Here is an 18,850-nt window from a genome sequence, read left to right on the forward strand (position 1 = left end):
TATGGAGTCTGAGAGAATATGGTTACCATGCTTTATTCAATAAATATTTATTGAGTGCCTTTTGTGAGTGAGGCATATGTGAGACAGCAGCAGTTAATAAGGTAAGTCCCTTGAGCGTGCATTCTTAAAGAGAGAAACAAAAACAAGTAAATAAAAAGTGATCAAAACAATTTCAGGTGGCATTAAGTGCTATAAAAAGCAAAACCAAACAGAGTGAAGTGATACTGCCCAAGGGCAGAAGAAGGGATAGAGATACCATTTTTGGTTGCAGCCAGAACTACCTAATCTCTTCAAACCCTGTGGCCTTAAGCAAGTCATTTGTTCATTGTTTTGGTTTCCCCAAATCTAAAATACGATTAGGGATTGTTAACACCTGACAGTCTTTGCTAAGTGATCCAGATTTCCTATACCCTTCATTATCCACCTAGGGGACAGATCTCAACTATTAGTTTTTACAGCCAAAAATGTGATCTTTTGTCCCCACTCTGATTTGTCTTTAACAAAGTCTCTTTTACCTTTATGCAACTATTTATTAATTAATAAGAAACTCTCTGCTAAAACAACTTTTCTTCATTGTGTCTCTCTCATTTACAAATGCAAACTCAGCACCTTCAACAAATTCCTTCCATGTGTCTGCTGTGCTCAAAAAAAAGTAAAAAACAAAACAAAAAATCAGGGGATACCTGGGTGGCTCAACGGTTTAGCACCTGCCTTCAGCCCGGGACGTGATCCTGGGGTCCCGGGATGGAGTCCTGCGTCGGGCTCCCTGCATGGCGCCTGCTTCTCCCTCTGCCTGTGTCTCTGCCTCTCTGTGTGTGTGTCTTTCATGAATAAGTAAATAAAAATCTCTTTTAAAACAATGAAACAAAAAACCAGTTCTTTCCTTTGGCAGTGGTTGCTTTACTCATATTATGTTGGTTTTATGTGCGATGCCACAAGCTAACCATCCACTTTGCTTTTAACATTTCTTTGGAAGATTGACTCTTGCTTGCCAACAGATTAGTAAGCAACTATCTGAGGAGTATGAAAGGATTGTCAACCCTGAGAAGGCCACAGAGGACACTAAACCTGTAAAGATCAAGGAAGAACCTGTGAGCGACATCACATTCCCTGTCAGTGAGGAACTGGAGGCTGACCTTGCTTCTGGAGACCAGTCACTGCCCATGGGAGTCCTCGGGGCTCAGAGTGAGCGCTTCCCATCTAACCTGGAAGTTGAGGCTTCACCACAGGCTTCAAGTAAGAAAACAATTGACTGTGATTCTGGGATATCTGCCAATGTCAGCACTTCTGGCATTTTGGAATCAAACTGTGGAGAGGAGAGGAAAAAGTGGGAGGGGGCAAGAAAATAGAAAGCCTAAAAAAACAAATACAGCCTCACTGATCTAGATATGTCAACATTCTTCTTTGTAATTAGTGAAGGGAGGACTAGCACAACTTTACAGGCATTCTTTAAAATAATTCCGAGTTAGGGTGTAGATGCAATAGGTGTTCTATTGTTGAGTACTGGAGCTAATTTAGCTGACCCAGCTGGGTGGGCAGATGTCCCCTTCATCCCGTACTTAGTGTGCTGTATTTGTCTTTCCTGATGCTTGTACTCAGTAAGACAACTTCCACACAGATGAAGGAAGGCTAATTGCTCAAGGCTGTTTGAATAGTTGGGCTTCCTTGCTAGAGTACCCCCAAAAGATTCGACCAGAAAGGGACTGAAATAGGGCTATCCAATCCGACGCAGCTGGCCTTTTCCAGACAGTCTCTGTGATCACCCTAGGAACCAGGATACTTGATCCTTCTGTCAGATTGCAAATTAGTTTCGATCCTCAGTTCTACTCAAATATAAATTGTCACTTCATCAATGCACAAATGATACAAGTAACAAATCCTAAACAGAATCAGGCCACATTATTTTTTTAAAACATTTTAAGCTTTTATTTGAGAGGGCGCACACATGTACACAAGTGGGAGGAGGGGCAGAGGGAGAAGCTGACTCCCCACTGAGCTGGGAGCCCAATGCTGAGTTTGATCCCAGGGCCCTGAGATCATGACCTAGCAAAGTCAGACACTTAACCAACAGCCACCCAGGCGCCCAAGGCCACATTTTTTAGTGTTGGCCAGAGAGCCTTTCACCATGAAAGAGGTAATAACCACAGAAGAGCTTTGCTAGAACAGAGACAGGAGGGCCAAAGAGAAATTGTTACAGATTTAGGAGCCATGACACTCTTCAGCAGTCTAGGAACTGCTGCCAGCATTTTGTAGTAATCGTTAAGTTCATACTGTGAGAGAGGACCGGGGACCCAAACAAAAGGCAGGAAAACAGGACAGCCTTATAGAAGGAAGGAGGGAAAGAAGCAACTTAACACCTGATTAAGAGCCTGTGGTTGTGCCTGCCTTTGGGCCATGAGACAGGGAATCTTTCCACCTACATAGTTTTACTTCCCTGATTTAAGGGAAATGGCTGGTGGGTGAGGTGGGGTTAAAGTAGGGGAGGAAGTGGAAAGCAAAATACTCAGAATACTTAAAAAAAAAAAAAAGAAAATACTCAGAATTATTAGTTTTAGGAACAGAGGATGACCACCTAACCTTGACTCCAGTCAAGTAGACTCAGACTGAAGACTGAGCTCAAAGGCTAGGAATCTGCCCCGATGAAATATTTGTCTGCTGTGTTCCAGCCTTGGCTTACCACTGGTTGTATTTTCTTCCATTGCCAGGCACAGAGGTAAATGCTTCCCCTCTTTGGAATCTGGCCCATGTGAAAATGGAGCCTCAAGAGAGTGAAGAAGGCAATGTGTCTGGGCATGGCGTGCTGGGCAGTGATGTCTTCGAGGAGCCCATGTCCGGGATGAGTGAAGCCGGGATCCCTCAGAGTCCTGATGACTCAGACAGCAGCTACGGTTCCCACTCCACTGATAGCCTCATGGGGTCCTCCCCTGTTTTCAACCAGCGCTGCAAGAAGAGGATGAGGAAAATATAAAAGGTAAAGGGGAGACTTTCTCTCCAAGCTTCATGTATTACATTTGTTTCCATAAAAGGTGACGTGACTCTTACTCTTAAACACAGTGAACTTTCCCGATTTCATTGGAGCTGACTTTAACCAATTAGGTTTGCGTTTTACTTTTACAGCTAGTTTTTGTAGTTTTCTACAACCAAGCCACCTTTCACAGACACTTCACAATACCGGGATGGTAACCGGGAGACCAATGCACTGTCCCGGACTGTTGTCTTTGCACAACTGAGAAGAATCCTGCTGCTTGGCTCTATATTGCAGGGATATCGTACAGATTGAGATTATCAAACCTCAAAGCTATGCTTGAAGAGATTCACAAGTAAATATATGCTGATGTTAAATGTCAGTGTTTTCACTGAACTTGCTTCACTTTGGGGCCAAATCATTGGGAACCTGGTACTAAAACCTAACAGGAAATAGCTAATCCCCCTTTATCGATCAGTAGTCTTTCTGAAACACGTTTTGCTGTGCATGATGTCTCACAAAACCAGGGGTCTGTGGTGTTTCTTCAGACAGCCCTCATCTCGTCTGCGTCGTTTCTTTTTTGTTCAACTAAGCTTTACCCCTCAAACTCACGACCCCAGGTTCAAGAGTCACATGCTTTCCTAAGCCAGCCAGGCGCCCCTCTTCTTCGTTAGACTTCACTCCATCTACCCTTATTCTGTCATTTTCTTATTTTTCCATTCAGATTTTTAAAAATATTTTACCATGTATGTTTCCTTCATTTTCTGCATTGGGAACAAAGCAAACAGGACCTGTCCAAGGACAGACTGGTGCTAGTTACATTTGTTGCATCTACTTGGCCGTCAGAGGACAATAGTCCATCCCTTTACCAGAATTCAGCATCTGCACTGTGCTCCTGCTGGCTAGGCAGCTAAAAGGCTAGCGGTACACATCTCTCTCCTTTACATCATGTCTTCAACCTTACATTGTTACCCATCACAGGATCAGCCCTGCTTGGCATCTGATGGTCTCAGTCATTTGTTTATTAAGTGAATGATTAGCACTGGAATTGTTAGCGGTAATTAACAAATGTGTGCTTTATGCCTTGATAGCGGGTACCAGCATTTAAGTACTGCTCAAGTTTGCTTTTCGGGTGCAGAATACCAGTCTTTTGAAATCTGCACACTCTTTTAAATGACCAAAATCAATGCACAGCTTTAATTAGTATATTCCTGAATGCCTTAAATGTCTGAGGCACTGAGAACAAAGATGAATGCAGGGTAACCTAGGTAGCTTTCAAGCTGTTAAGCATCTCACTTTGACTCAGGTCATGATCTTGGGGTCCTGAGATCAAGCCCCGAGTCTGTTTTTCTCTGCCCCTCTCCCCACCCAAGCACGCACATTCTCTAATAAAAACTTAAAAAAATCTCAGATAATTTATAAATTTGCTAATTGCACAATCCTGAACACAATTCTCTAAACTCCCATCCACACCTAGCTTCATCTTTCCCTATTTATGAAAGCAGATATCAGGCAGTTTCCATAAAGTAGTCATCTAGCATTTAATTCATTCAGTTGGCAGACACTTATTGAACACCAATTATGTATTGGTTTTTGTACAAGGTATACAAAGATAAGGAAGACTTTCTCTCTGTCCTTATAAAATAGAGCTTAAGGAATAGGGCTTTTTTTTTTTTTTTTTTTTTTTTTTAAGTAAGCTCCACACCCAGTATGGGGCTTGAACTTACGACCCTGAGACCAAGACCTGTGTTGAAATCGAGTCAGATGCTTAACCAACAGAGCGACTCGGGCACCTCCAGACAAATTATTTTTTAAAGAAGTATTCAAAGGCACTAAAAGGGGAAAACCAAGTATGTTCAGAGTCTTGCTTTGCAGATGGTTTCCTTTTGAACCGTTCAAAGTTTTAGCCTAGTGGTTTCTAGATATAGAATATTGAAATTAATATCTCTAAGTATAGATACCTATAGATCGATATAGGCTTATAATCGACAGGTATAGAACACTGAAATTAATACTTAATGGCAAAATAAAATACTTTTTGGAATATTTACATTGGAGAATAGGCACCAGATGGTTAAGGTTAGGTACTCTGATATAGCAGGTCGTTTTGAGATACTGGAGATTCTCAAGGCCTGGAACTGTCACAGGCTATGGTAGTTAGGGCAGTGGTTCTCAAACTTCATGTACATGGGAATCCTCTGAAGGACTTATTAAAACAGATTTCTAGGTTCCACACCCATAGTTTCATTCAGATCTTGAGTGTTGTGTCTCGTAACAATTCCCCAGGTCATGCTGATGCTTCTGATCCAATGACCACACTTGAGAACCACTGAACTGGAGTACAGGTTAGGCAGGGATAAACTTTCCTGAGAGAAACGCAGTTTTACTGTGTCCTGTGAAGAATGTGGAGGCAGGGCAAACCCTACCAAGGCCATTATTTATATATGGAATATGCACCTGACCCAAATCCATGGCCTTTGAGTAAATTACAAAAGATACTTTGCCTTAAGGTTAATGTATAATACAAACAGTGCCTGGCTCTGTACTCAGTTACTTGGTTTATTTACAAGAGAGACTTTAGTAAACATCCCCTCTTTTACTGAGACAGGTTTGGACACGTGGCTTTAAACCTCTGTGTTGAATAGAAGCGAACCTACTTGCAATTACATAATTTTCTTATTTGAAATTATGACAGGCAGACTTAAAGTTAAAATTTAAAACTCTTTATCCAAGTCACCATCCAAAGCAGGATTCTTATTCATTAATCCTATGTTTTGCTCACCTTCTTCAATGAACCTGTTATTCTACAATGAGGTACTTCGTGTGAGGCACCTTTTGTAGCCAACATTGACTGGTTGCCAAGCAGACTGCTGCCACCCCGGGGAAGCTCATGATTCCTCTCGCCCTTTCTGCTAAAAGGAGGGGAATTCATGGTACAGGGTCAAGGGCAAGACGGGAGAGTAGAGTACAGATCCAGCCTAATAGAGATTTGAGGTGAATAGTAAGTTCTCTCTGTTCCATCCATCAGCAGCAAAAGTACTTAAGTTGAAATGATAAAACGTGAAGCCTGTTAGGTCCAATGGTCTTGTATCCCTGGCTGCGTCTGAGTCAAATTTCCCTATAAGAGAAACAGTGCTACTCTGAACAAAATTGTCCTTTATAGTAGCCCCCATCAGAGGTTAGGATAGTTCCTTCAGGGTTCCAAAATTTCAGACTTCTAGAAACTACTTGTTGTTTCTCTTCCAGTACTGTGCCATTGATTCTTGCATAAAATTCTGGAATGCTGGCTCTTCACGGCTTTCCTCTGTAACTGCAAGGAAAAAAGGTCAATTCTTAACTTTCCCATTAGAAAGGTATCAGATAATGGTAGATTAGAGCTGCTGTCACTAATCCATCAGAAACAGTACTCTGCTTCTAATAAACTAAGTGTTTACTTCTCCCAAAGAAGAAATATCTTCTACAAGCATGCTCTATTTATCATGTTGCCCAAAACGTACAATTTCTTTCATCTATGAGTGGGGAGAATACCTCCCTCATAAAGTAACTAAAATGAGGTCCCGCTCCTAGGTATTTTTAACCAAGAGAAATATATACAGCAGCTTTATTCGTAACAGCTAAAATCTGGAAACAACCCTAATGGCAATCAGCTGATGAATGGATAGACCACTCATGGTAAAAGGCATATCATGGCATATTATTATTCATCGGTAAAAAGAACATACTTCTGACACAAGGATGGACTGCAAGAGCATTACACTGACTGAAAAAAGTCAAACGCGAAAAGCTAAAACACTGCGATTCCAATTATACAACATTCTAGAAAAAAGCAAATTACAGTAATAGGAATCAGATTAGTGATTGCCAAAAACTAAGTGTGCAGAAAGGGAACTGAATAAAAACAAGCATGAGGAACTTTTGGGGGTGGTGGAAGTATTCCGTATCTTGACCTATGATGGCTGTTACTAATGCACATATATTTGTTAAAATTCAGCAAACTAAAAACTCTTAAAAAGGGTGGGCTTTACTGTTTGTAAATTATACCTCAATAAGTCTGAGTCAACGAGCCATTTGATGTTAGCATCCAGCATACTGGACGGCAAAGAGAGGTTTGCTCTTGGTCGTAGCTAGAACCGAAAAATGTTTCAAGAAACGGATTCTGATCACAGTCCATAAACTATGCCAGATGGAACCCTGCTGAGGCCACCTTATGCATTCTTGCCCCTCACGCCCTAAGTGTTCTTTTTTTTTTCTTTTTTTTTTTTAAAGATTTTATTTATTTATTCATGAGAGACACACAGAGAGAGAGGCAGAGACACAGGCAGAGGGAGAAGCAGGCTCCATGCAGGGAGCCAATGCGGGACTCGATCCCGGGTCTCCAGGATCACACCCTGGACTGAAGGCGACGCTAAACCGCTGAGCCACCCAGGCTGCCCCTCACCCCCTATGTATTCTTAAGAGAGTATTTACAGAAAACAAAAATTCTAGATTTCTCAAATGGATTTCGAGCTAAAGATGAGAAGACACAAGACTAATTAAAAGCCTGTAATGAGCTCAATGTTGACCGTTCAGTAGAGGCCAGGAACTCTCAATACATGAACTCTTTCCTGCTGCTATATCCAATGCCATCTCTTCTCTCCCCTATCACTGGCTGCATGTGTAAGGTTTCTCTGAATAAGAAGCTCCCGAGCAAACATGATGGGGATGAGCAGCTACTCTCTTCATGAGCCACTTCAGCCACCTCTCACCTCTGTGATCAATATCATCAGTATCACTGTCGGCTTCGTCATCCTCTTCATCCAAAGTTCCCCGAGTCAGGATCAAGTCAGAAGGGTCAAGTGCAGGAGATAAGCTGTCTACAGAGAAAACACCAATCAGTAGCATGTCATGAACCTATATGTCCTCAAAAAGATGATTCTGATTCAGTGACTATGGTTATAAATTGGCAGGATGAAAGTGGTCGTGATAAATATAAATGCAGGATTTTACCTTTTCTAAATGTATTATTGTTAATACCACTTAACTTTTACAGTAGTATAGTTCACAAAATGCTTCCAGGATCCCAGTAACCGCAAGGTGCTCTTTTTAAGCTGAAGAAAATAATTTTCAAGTAGCTTGCCCTCTTTCATTCTTACTAGCTCCTAGAAGAGGCTATAGTTTTTCTTATGAAGACTAAGGACATCTGAGCAGATGCAGTGTGCTGGGGAGTCAGGGTAAAGGAAGATCCAGATGGAAATTTAAGTTCTGAGGGTCTGAAGAGAACAGATGGTAAAATGGCAGGCAGCAAAGGAGCCCAGATATTATTCAAGAAAAAGAGGGAAGGAGGAAAATGGGAAACTGAATCTACTCTTAGAGACTAATTTCCTACTCCGAGAAACTCAACTAGGGCTAAGTCCCAAGTAAAGTCGAATTCAGCCTGCGAGGGTTGGGCTTTACAAGAACCTCCATGATGCCACATATCCTAGAGCCTTCAGGAGGCTCATCAGAGAAAAGTCAGCTGGGGATTGAGGAGGCCAACAGTGACAACAGCAAGAGACACAGATCTCTGGGGGCCTGCGGCCCTGAAGACGGACGGTGGCATGGCGTGTTAACAGTCAGAGCTTCAGTCGGTGCCTAACTATACTTGGGATGCTCCCCCAATAATTTACTGCAAGTCTTCAACCTTTAACAGGTTATCTGAGTGTGAAAGACCTTTTGCAGCAGATTGAACACTTACTGCTTCACATATTTTTTTAAGATTTTTAATTTATTTGTTCATGAGAGACAGAGAGGGAGAGAGAGAGGCAGAGACACAGGCAGAGGGAAAAGCAGGCTCCATGGAGGGAGCCTGACATGGGACGAGATCCCAGGTCTCCAGGATCATGCCCTGGGCTCATCAGCTCAACCGCTGAGCCACCCAGGCTGCCCTGCTTCACATATTCTTGAGTGATTCAAAGGAGCGCAGCACACAGATGCTTATGTCGCTGAGGTGTGCAAGGATGGCCAGGCCAGTTCACTTAACTGGGAAACGAGCCACAGTCCAGCACCTCCCCCTCCAAGCTGCTTTGCATTGACTATCGAAGATACAGCAACAGCTTTCATGAGTAGTACTTCATTCCTTAAAGGTCAGTCCATCCATAAGTGTGGATGGGTGGGGGTGCATACATACGAAATATGAGCGCCAATCTAGAAGCCCCTAAGAATCAATGACAAAATGAATTCAAACAATAAGAAAATACAGGGGCGCCTGGGTGGCTCAGTCAGTGGAGTGCCCGATTGTTGGTTTCAGCTCAGGTTATGATCTCATGGGTCATGGGCTCAAGCTCCACACTGGGCTCCTCACTCTGTGTTGAGTTCATAAACTGAGCTGAAACCAAGAATCGGGCGCTCCACCGACTGAGCCACCCAGGCGCCAGCTTCCAATTCTTTCTTCCTCTCCCTCCCCCTCTGCCACTCCCACCTTATGCGCTTTCTCAAATAAACAATCTTTAAAAAAATTTAAAAACAAAAAAATTCATAAAAGGGGCCAAATAAAAAGACTAATATATGGAAATAAAACACCTTCAGGGGATCCCTGGGTGGCGCAGCGGTTTGGTGCCTGCCTTTGGCCCAGGGCGCGATCCTGGAGACCCGGGATCAAATCCCACATCGGGCTCCCGGTGCATGGAGCCTGCTTCTCCCTCTGCCTGTGTCTCTGGCCTCTCTCTCTCTCTCTCTCTCTCTCTGTAACTATCATAAATGAATAAAAATTAAAAAAAAAAAAAAAAACACCTTCAAATACACAAACACAACCCATTACAAGATACAATGGTTCAGAAAATCCCATTTCAACACTAGAAGAAGATAAAATCCTTGGAAAATTTTAACAAGAACTATGCAAAAATCACATGAGGAAGAAACTCCTGAAAAATACAAAAGTACACTTGAAAATATAAACATAGTCCTTGTTCCTGGATAGGGGGACTCAATAGGACAACTGTCAGTTTTCCCTATATTAATGAACATAATGCAAGACCAATAAAAAATACCAAAAAGTTTTGTTTTTTTTTGTTTGTTTTTTTAGCAAGCTAAATTAGTTGATGCTTAAGTTCACGTGGAAAAATAAACATGCAATAGCCAAGGAAATGCTAAAAAAGAAAAATATGAAAAAGGATTAGCCAAAGCAGACATTAAAACATTCTATAAAGACCCTAGATAATTATAACAGTGTGGTACAGACCCAGACAGTCCAGAAGAATAAGACAGGGAGTCCAAAAATATACCCAGGTACACATGGAACTTTAGTATTCCATCTCAGATCACTGGGGCAAAGGCAGACTTTTTGAGAAATAGGGCAGGTACAACTGTTTATAAAAAAGGTAACACAGACCTATACTTCACACCATCCACAGAAGAAACTCTAAATGGAACGCGGATCTAAAGGCAGAGAACGAGGGCTGCCTGGGTGGCTCAGTCGGTTAAGCCTCTGACTCTTGGTTTCAGCTCAGGTCATGATCTCAGGGTCGTGTGACTCAGCTCCATGTCAGGCTCCATGCTCAATGCAGAGCAAATTCTGTCTCTCCTCCTTTTCCCTCCCTCTTTGCTCCTACCCCCTACTCACACTGGTACGTTTTCTCTCTCTCTCTCTCTCTCTCTCTCAAATAAATAAAAATCTTTAAATGTAGACAATGATTCCATATTAAGTACTACAATAAAACGTGAGTGAATTCCTCTTTAACACAGTATAAGTAAGGGATTCCCAATTATCACTCAAGATCCAGATGCAGTGAAGAGAAGGCAAGTAAATTTGACTACATCAAAACAAAACAAAAATTTTCACCAGGAAAAATAACACCATGGACAAAGTCAAAAAACGAGCGACAAACAGCGAGAAGATATTTCCAACATGCATCACAGAAAACGATACTATCCCTATTAGATTAATGGATATTAAAATTAGTGGGTAAACATGTGAGAATTAAAAGGACATTCGTAGGGTCTCAAAGCATCACCCACAAAATACTTATCAAGGGAAAAATAACTTTTCATAGAAAAACCTGGCAGACACCACTTTGAGTACTTAAAATTAACATCACCAACAATGGGACAAATCAACATCATGTGTCTCCTGATGTGATGCATGGAAAAGTCACAAATTCCACTTCTGTAAAGTTCTGCCAAAAAGGAGCCACCTGAATTGAGTCCTGAGGGAATATCAGTCAAACCCAAGCTGAGGAACATCCTATAAAATATCTGTCCCACATACTTGCAAATTATCACTGCTGTGAAACACAAAGTCTAAAGAAACATTCCAGATTAAAGGAGAGAGAGACAAGACAACTAAATGCAATGCAGATCCAGGATTTTCTCCTGCTGTACAGGGCAAACAGCTACACCTAAATAAGGATTACACACTATACGACAGTAGCAGTGTTCATTTCCTAATTTCTAGTAATGAGCTTATATAAAATATCCTTGTTTTAGGAAATACAGAAGTATCAAGGATGATATTGAAAAATAAGTGTATAACTTACAGGACTCTGAAAAAAGGAACATGTTTTGTTTACAAATGTATACGTATATACAAAGTCATACATCATGAGAAGAAGACAATGAAGCAACGTGGTAAAATGTTGACATTTTGTGAATCTGGTTGAATGCTACATAGTAATAATTCTACTAGCCACACAATTTTTCTGTTAATCTGAGAGTAGGTCAAAATAAATAGGAAACAAGGGAGGAGAGTGGAAGGCAAAAAACGTATTTAAGAAAACTGATGGGATCCCTGGGTGGCGCAGCGGTTTGGCGCCTGCCTTTGGCCCAGGGCGCGATCCTGGAGACCCGGGATCGAATCCCACGTCGGGCTCCCGGTGCATGGAGCCTGCTTCTCCCTCTGCCTGTGTCTCTGCCTCTCTCTCTCTCTCTCTGTGACTATTACAATTAAAAATAAATAAATATTAAAAAAAAAAAAAAAAAAAGAAAACTGAGTGGGGGGATGGGGTAACTGGGGGACAGGCGTTAAGGAGGGCACTTGATGTGATAAGCACTGGGTGCTATTATGCAACTGATGAACCACTAAACTCTACCCTCAACTTCTTAATACACTGTATGTTAACTAATTTAGGTTTTTTGTAAAGTGTTTAAGAAAATAGAGAAGACATCAAGTATCTAGCTGAAGTAAAGCAAAACCTACCTGAAGAGGAAGAACTCAAAGTGGTATAGTTAAATACAACGTCCAGTTTACCTTTGCAAATCACACACAAAACAAAAGCGGTAGAATAGATAGATAAATACATTGATCAATCTCAAACACATTATATTTTTATCCTTTTCTCGCTCTTAAACAGAAGTATCTTCCTGCTCAGTGGAAATACGCACATCATCCTTTCAGTTCCTAACACCAGGAGACCCTCCAGTACCTGTGGCAGTCCCTGTGTCCAAGGCTACAGAGCCCATATCTTTCCGAAGGCGTTCCAGTTGTTCCTTCTGATGCTGGCTCTGTGCATTGGCCTGTACACACAAAGAAAAATATCTTCATATTAAAAAAGGAGTCCTAGGGGGTGCCTGGGTGGCTCAGTCCGTTAAGCATCTAACTCTTAATTTCGGTTCAGGTCATGATCTGTGTAGCTGAGCATGGAGCCTGCTTAAGATTCTCCCTCCCTCCGCACCCTCCCCACCCAGGTAACACCCTCTCTCTCTACAAAATAAATATAAATCAAATAAAATCTTTAGGGAAAAAAAAATAGGAGCCCTGAATTAGACGCCAGACTTGTAACAGGAGATGACTAAGTATACACACAAACACTAGAGGCTATTTAGACATTGAGGCAGGTAAGAGATAGCAGATACAGAAACACCAAGCAGTGTGGATCAAGATAGCACAAGTTCAGACTGGAGGGCTCTGCAGAATGAATTAGGGGTTGCAGAAGTTAGTCACAAGAACCCATCAAAAGAACCGTCAAGCAGACTCAGCAGTGATAAGGGGCCCAATGGAGCTGAAGGGGGCAGGCCAAGCGATTATTTGGAATAAGCACTGTGAACCACTTTTTTCTTAAAATTCTATAACCAGCTCTTAAATGCAGCTTAGAGTAGGAGTGGGGTGGGGCCCAGGAAGTGCTTAGCAAATCTAACAGGAAAAATCAGACTTTAAGAAATTCACATAAAGAGAAGAAAAACAATTAAGGGGCCCTCCTGCATCTAGACAGCACACCTACAGGTTTACTAATTTAAAATAACAAACACGTAGAACATACACTGATAGCCCCCCAAAAAGTATTTATGGCAGGAGGATTAGTGCATGGTTTAAAGTTCTTTTTTAGTGGCCCAAAACATACACATAGCCTCCTCTCTTACCAGTGACTTCTTCAGACGTTCATATTCAGGACGATACTCCCTGGAGAGAGAAAACACTTTCTAAATTCCTGTGTTTAATAATCTGTCCTGCCCGCCTCCACATCATTTCCATGTTCCTAGGGCTCTGACAGTAACAGAAGACCTTACTTTACTGAATGTTACATGGAACAAGTCTTAGTCACTGATATTCTATCCCTATGAAATTAAAAGTCAAAGTGCTTGTCCCCACTCTGAAACCAGCAAAGAGACAAAAAACTGCTGGCCGGGAAAGATGAACTCTGTGGAGTTCATGTCTGATGAGCTCATCATTTGTTTGGATAAACACAGTGATGAATAAAAGAAGGTAGGCCTGTTGGGCTCAGGAAGCTCAATGTGTAATTATGTGGCTTATCTGGGCAACAACAAAAGGGTCTGTCCTGAGGCTTTGGTAACACACAGAAAGACCCCTTCTCTGATGAATCAAAATCAAAATAATGTGTCTAAAAATCACCATGTGGTTGTTAGAATCTTGCTAACAAATGAAGCCAAAGGAAGCCAATTATCATGCCACCCCCCAAGGAAAGTGTTCGGATTACATTTTCCTTTAAGTAAACAGAATTCCAGTATTAACCTGATAACAGTAACAACAATCCTTTATGGTAAAATGTGCTTGCTATGTGTCAGCCATTATACTAGGTGCTTCAGATATATTTTCTCAAATAACGCTCACAACCTTAACAATAAAATGCTACTATCCCTGATGTACAAATGATGAACACCTGCTAAGGCCACCCCTTTATTCAGTGGAGAAAACAGAAATCCAACCCATGTCTGTCTGACTCCACAGGCTATGTTCTTAATCCAGGGTCAGCCAATGTGGCAAACAGGCCAAATCATGCCTATTTTTGTAAATAAATTTTATTAGGACACAGCCATGCCCATTTGTTTGCAAACTGTTTATGGATGCTTTCGCCCTACAATGACAGTTGAGAGTTGCAACAAAGATCGTAAGGCCTACAAAAGCCTGAAATATTTACAATCTGGCTTTTTGCAAAAAAAAATGTATGGGGCGCCCGTATGGTTCTGTCCGTTAAGCATCTGCCTTCAGCTCGGGTCATGATCCCAGGGTCCTGGGATCAAGCCCTGCATTGGGCTCCCTAATCAGCGGGGAGCCTGCTTCTCTCGCTCCCTCTCTGCCTGCAGCCTCCCCTGCTTGTGCTGTCAAATAAGTAAATAAGATCTCTTAAAAATTTTTTAAAAAACAAAAAATGAAAAGTCTGAAGACTCTTGCTCTTAATCAGTAAATACAGTGAAAGTTGTACACTATGTTTAAAGAAGGTTAATGGAGACTTCTTATCCCTAAGTGTACACACACAGATCCAGTACACATCCAAATGACAAATGTAATACCTACACTGTGAAACCCAAATGCTTTGCCTGGCAAAACTGCTATCGTATCAGATTGTGGGTTACTAAAAATATCATCAAGAGGATTTTTCCTTCATCCTCACCTTTCATATTCTTCTGCAGCACTGGTGACTTGCACGAAGAGTTCATCTAAGCCTGTACCCAGAACAGCAGACACACCCACCACCTGCCAAAAGCATCAATGCCACTGAGCAAACAACTGTGTATTTTTAAATGGTGTAGATATTACTTTGTTCAAATAAATCATAAAATCTTCATAAAAGAAGTTTAGATACCTCAAGAAGTCTCTGGCAAAGGGTGAAGCTAAAACAAAACAGCACACATACTCAAAAGCCATGGAAAGAAGTTTATGGAAAAGAGAAGGCTGGATAAAAAGAAAATCAGGAGAAACACACAGCGAGGCTTCTCATCTATTCCCTGTCAAATCTAACCACTGCTTGTTCTCTATAAAAATTATTATCTCGGGTGCCTGGGTGGCTCAGTCGGTTCAGTGTCTGCCTTTGGCTCGGGTCGTGGTCCAAGATCCTGGGATGGAGCCCGGCATTAGGCTCCTTGCACAGGAGGGAGTCTGCTTCTCCCTCTCCTGCCCCTTCCCTTGCTCATGTTCTCCCTCACTCTTTCTCTCAAATAAATAAAATCTTTAAAAAAAAAATTAGTATCTCAATGCCTTTGCTTGAGCAATTACCATCCTCCCTGCCATCCCGACTCACATTTGCTTATGTAAATCATACCCTTCCTTCAAAGCATACCTCTAATGCTATATCCTCCAAAATCCCTCATTTCAAGAGTGATCTGCCCCTCAGCAGCATCAGGCCCAACCTCCAATCTTAGTAAGATCTTTACCACAATATATTATGTTTCAATTCTGTATGTACCCTTCTCTTTGAACTAGATCATAAACTCTGAAGGTAGGGTCACTATCTTATTTATCTTCTTTTTTTTTTTTTTTTTTTTTTAAGTAAATATCCAATGAGGGGCTCGAACTCATGACCCTGAGGTTAAGAGCCAGCCATGGGGTACCTGGTTGGCTCAATAGTTTGGGCATCTGCCTTCGGCTCAGGTCATGATCTCAGGGTCCTGGGATAGAGGCCCATGTCGGGCTCCCTGTTCGGCAGGGAGCTGGCTTCTCCTTCTCCCTCTGCCCTTCTCCCTGCTCATGTGCGCTTATTCTCTCTCAAATAAATAAATAGAATCTTTTAAAAAAAAAAAAATAGCCAGCCACCTCTACTTTATCTTTTAAACTTCCAGTTTTAAAACTGGAAAGCAACATGCAAAAGAGGTGGGAAAACCTCCAATTTTTAATAAGTAATGCTTTAAATGCTTTGTGAAAATACCAAACTTCTTTTCTAAGACAGGTTCAACGCCAGCCCTATGGTTAAGAGGATGTCTGAAGGGACTGTCAGTATAAGCAGTGGTGAAAGTTTACCTTAAGTGAGCTGTAAAACTCATCCAACACCAGGCTCATTGAACGAGTCAGGTTACTGACGTATGTAGTCTCTTGATTCAAGGCATCTTGGAAAGCTTCAAAATCTTGCATCCATTCCACTGCAAAGCTGTGATCAATGATGTCAGTCTGTACCAAACAGAAGACAATTATCAGCAATCAGAGATGTGTTTAGATACCAAACAACGTCAAAATAATTTTAATTAAATGCCAACCACAAAGCAACTATTCATATTTTTTTTCTCTGCTTCCCTCATTTCCTCCTCCACTACAATAAACCATAAAGGACCACGGCTACTGTAAATAAATGAACATATGTGTTCTCTTGGTTGAAGCCGACCCTTCACTATCCACTGCCAAGTGACCATGACCACAGTAGATGCCAGCACATTCTAGGCTCTGAAGTCATGTACTCTCTTGAATCCTTGCTGTCGACTCAAGAAAAGTGAAGTTTTCTGTTTTAATTGCTCTGCCAATTAACAAGCAGTCCCTCCCCCATATACATAGTTGTGATTCTGAGGGATAACCTATACACTATGATTGAGGGGCTACTCTATCCAGTTTTAAATTACTCTGAGGAGAGCCAGTAATAAATATTCATTTAATTCGACTGAATCTTTTTCCTACAAACGCTCATGACTTTGTTTCAGTTAAGTTTGAATCTATTCTCCGACATGTGAAAATCCTCACCTACCCAAACCCCTAAACCTTCCAATAACACAAGGTTCTGATGAAAAAGAAATACTAAACCACAAAAGGAAGGAACCACTTACTTTATTCATAACCACAATGAAAGGCAGCTTGGTTTTGTACAAGATGCTGAAAATCAAACATCAAGACGTTATCAGTGAAAGCACTTAAGCTCTTGCTTACCCAAGTGTCAGTCTGCTAGAACCGAGTAACGAGAACTGGAATGGGTTCAGACGCTACATATAGCTATCCATCCTGACACAGCCCTCACATTCTACTCTCCCAAGAGGAAGAGGTACTTCACCGCTACCATTAGGCAAACAACACACATACGTTCTCTTTCTTTCTTGGAGTAAGAATGCTTTGATATTCATCTGGTTTTCTGTGTATGGTTTTTTGGTGTGGTTGTTTCTACCAAATAATTGTCTCTTTTAAACAATATATATGGAAACAACGCTGTCAGACATCAGATTTCTATTTGGACTACAATTTATTGCATCTACCAAGAAGGTATATCCCTAGTCTTAGGAGAAGGCACAAATGCTGGTGATGGCTTTTATGTATCCACCAAATAAAATTCTCTCAAATTTCATAATAATTTCCCTTGCTCTATGTCGAATGCACTCACATACCCTAGTAAGCCATGTCTCTCTGTCCTTAATGACACCAAGTTGGGGCAAACTTGTGCTTTTTGGAATCATAGATAAATCTCTTTATTCACAATCTCTCATTTTATAATTTAAGTCTACATGTCATAACACAGAAAAGGAACATTTAGATCAGAGGGCTCTATTCTATTTAGACTCGTTTCATTCAACTGCGAGCAACTACCAAAAGGTTCGTGTTCATACACTACCTGTTTCTGTAACAAGCAAAGGGGGAAGATGAGAAGCTGGTCAAAGAGAATGCTAACACATATGCCTCTTTTCTCATCTAATCTCTCCCCAGCTCACAACTACTAAACTGAGGGGCACATCTGAATGAGCACAAATCCAGGTTGGTAAGCACTCAGGACTCAAATATAAAAAAGAAAAGAGGAGGCCTCCTACCTTGATGTAATACCATGGCCCACCAACAATCCATTACCTGCAGGCATAGAGCATATTGGACATGAAGGTCACTGGATTGGTACTTCTTGATGTATCCATGACGTATATGACAACTGTGGGAAATGAGGAGGCCTAAAGCCACAAAATAATCACAGCCTTAGTCAAAGGACTCAAGACCTATCTCCAAACTCTTTTCCCACCTTCCTTAGCAAGGGAAAACCACTTTAGGCAGGGTGCCAAGAGCTTCCACAACTAACTTCCCATATAGCATCCCACTCAATAAAAAGATGCTTAACCAGTTTAGCTCTCCAGTTAGTCTAACAAGTCCTTGAATACTCACCAGGGCTTCAGTGATGATTGTCCCAGAAGCTGACCACGTGAAAACCTCAATCTGTCCAGGTGTGTCAATCAAGACATATCTGTATCAAGAACAACCATTCGAGAAGTATCACACCTGTGAAATACTGAAAGCTATTCCAGCACACGTAACACTGAACATCTGCTTATCCAAGAAGAAATAACCTCTTCACACTGTCAAGTCTAACTTCCTCCCACTGCCCTTAAAACATATACTACCTGTCCAGTATTCATGATACCAGGCAGGAGTAGCAGTCTACAAATTGCTGCAAATTATCACAGAAGAAACTATGATCGTTTTAGAAACACACTGTGTTAAAAATGAGAGATAAACAAAACCAGAAGGCAAATCCCTTGGGGAACCATCTGGTTTCTTGGGGTCGTGGTGGGGGGGTTGAAGGAAGGTTTTGAATTCTCTATAATGAGCATATAGTCTTTTATTTTTTTTAAAGATTTATTTATTTCTTCATGAGAGACACAGAGACATAAACAGAGGGAGAAGCAGGCTCCCTGCAGGGAGCCCGATGCAGGACTCAATCCCAGAACCCTGGGGTCACGACCTGAGTCAAAGACAGACACCCAACCACCGAGCTACCCAGGCGCCCCTGAAGATTTATTTTTAAACAAGGG

At 41.5% G+C, this 18,850-nt stretch overlaps 2 protein-coding genes across 14 annotated transcripts in view; one reads left to right on the top strand and one right to left on the bottom strand.

The window, feature by feature from the left end:
* The window catches only part of LOC144324506 (STAGA complex 65 subunit gamma), a 29,826-nt gene that overhangs the window by 9,755 nt on the left and 1,221 nt on the right, over positions 1 to 18,850 (top strand). For 3 of the 9 annotated variants that reach the window (XM_077915925.1, XM_077915926.1, XM_077915924.1), the window contains exons 5-6: positions 999 to 1,236; positions 2,706 to 3,049. In XM_077915925.1, the coding sequence (XP_077772051.1) occupies positions 999 to 1,236; positions 2,706 to 2,968 (501 nt within the window). In that variant the 3' untranslated portion in view covers positions 2,969 to 3,049. Of the gene's footprint in view, positions 1 to 998; positions 1,237 to 2,705; positions 3,050 to 3,117; positions 3,279 to 12,531; positions 12,602 to 14,782; positions 15,892 to 17,762; positions 17,811 to 18,850 lie in introns of those variants that run through there. The other 6 variants (XR_013389984.1, XR_013389983.1, XR_013389982.1 and 3 more) reach the window with 6 other exon arrangements.
* Positions 1 to 18,850, bottom strand: part of LOC144324513 (GPN-loop GTPase 1) — a 25,176-nt gene continuing 6,326 nt past the window's right edge. For 3 of the 5 annotated variants that reach the window (XR_013389994.1, XR_013389991.1, XR_013389993.1), the window contains 10 exons: positions 18,204 to 18,282; positions 17,901 to 17,995; positions 16,898 to 16,943; positions 16,107 to 16,253; positions 14,764 to 14,846; positions 13,274 to 13,313; positions 12,340 to 12,430; positions 7,711 to 7,818; positions 5,748 to 6,275; positions 1,571 to 2,940 (listed from right to left, as the gene is read on the bottom strand). Coding sequence is in view for 1 of the 5 variants with exons in the window: in XM_077915952.1 (XP_077772078.1) it covers positions 6,190 to 6,275; positions 7,711 to 7,818; positions 12,340 to 12,430; positions 13,274 to 13,313; positions 14,764 to 14,846; positions 16,107 to 16,253; positions 16,898 to 16,943; positions 17,901 to 17,995; positions 18,204 to 18,282 (775 nt within the window). In the remaining 4 variants the exon portion in view is untranslated. Of the gene's footprint in view, positions 1,307 to 1,570; positions 2,941 to 5,672; positions 6,276 to 7,710; positions 7,819 to 12,339; positions 12,431 to 13,273; positions 13,314 to 14,763; positions 14,847 to 16,106; positions 16,254 to 16,897; positions 16,944 to 17,900; positions 17,996 to 18,203; positions 18,283 to 18,850 lie in introns of those variants that run through there. The other 2 variants (XR_013389992.1, XM_077915952.1) reach the window with 2 other exon arrangements.

The sequence above is a fragment of the Canis aureus genome, chromosome 12 (assembly GCF_053574225.1).
Source record: "Canis aureus isolate CA01 chromosome 12, VMU_Caureus_v.1.0, whole genome shotgun sequence".
Classification (NCBI taxonomy): Eukaryota; Metazoa; Chordata; class Mammalia; order Carnivora; family Canidae; genus Canis; species Canis aureus.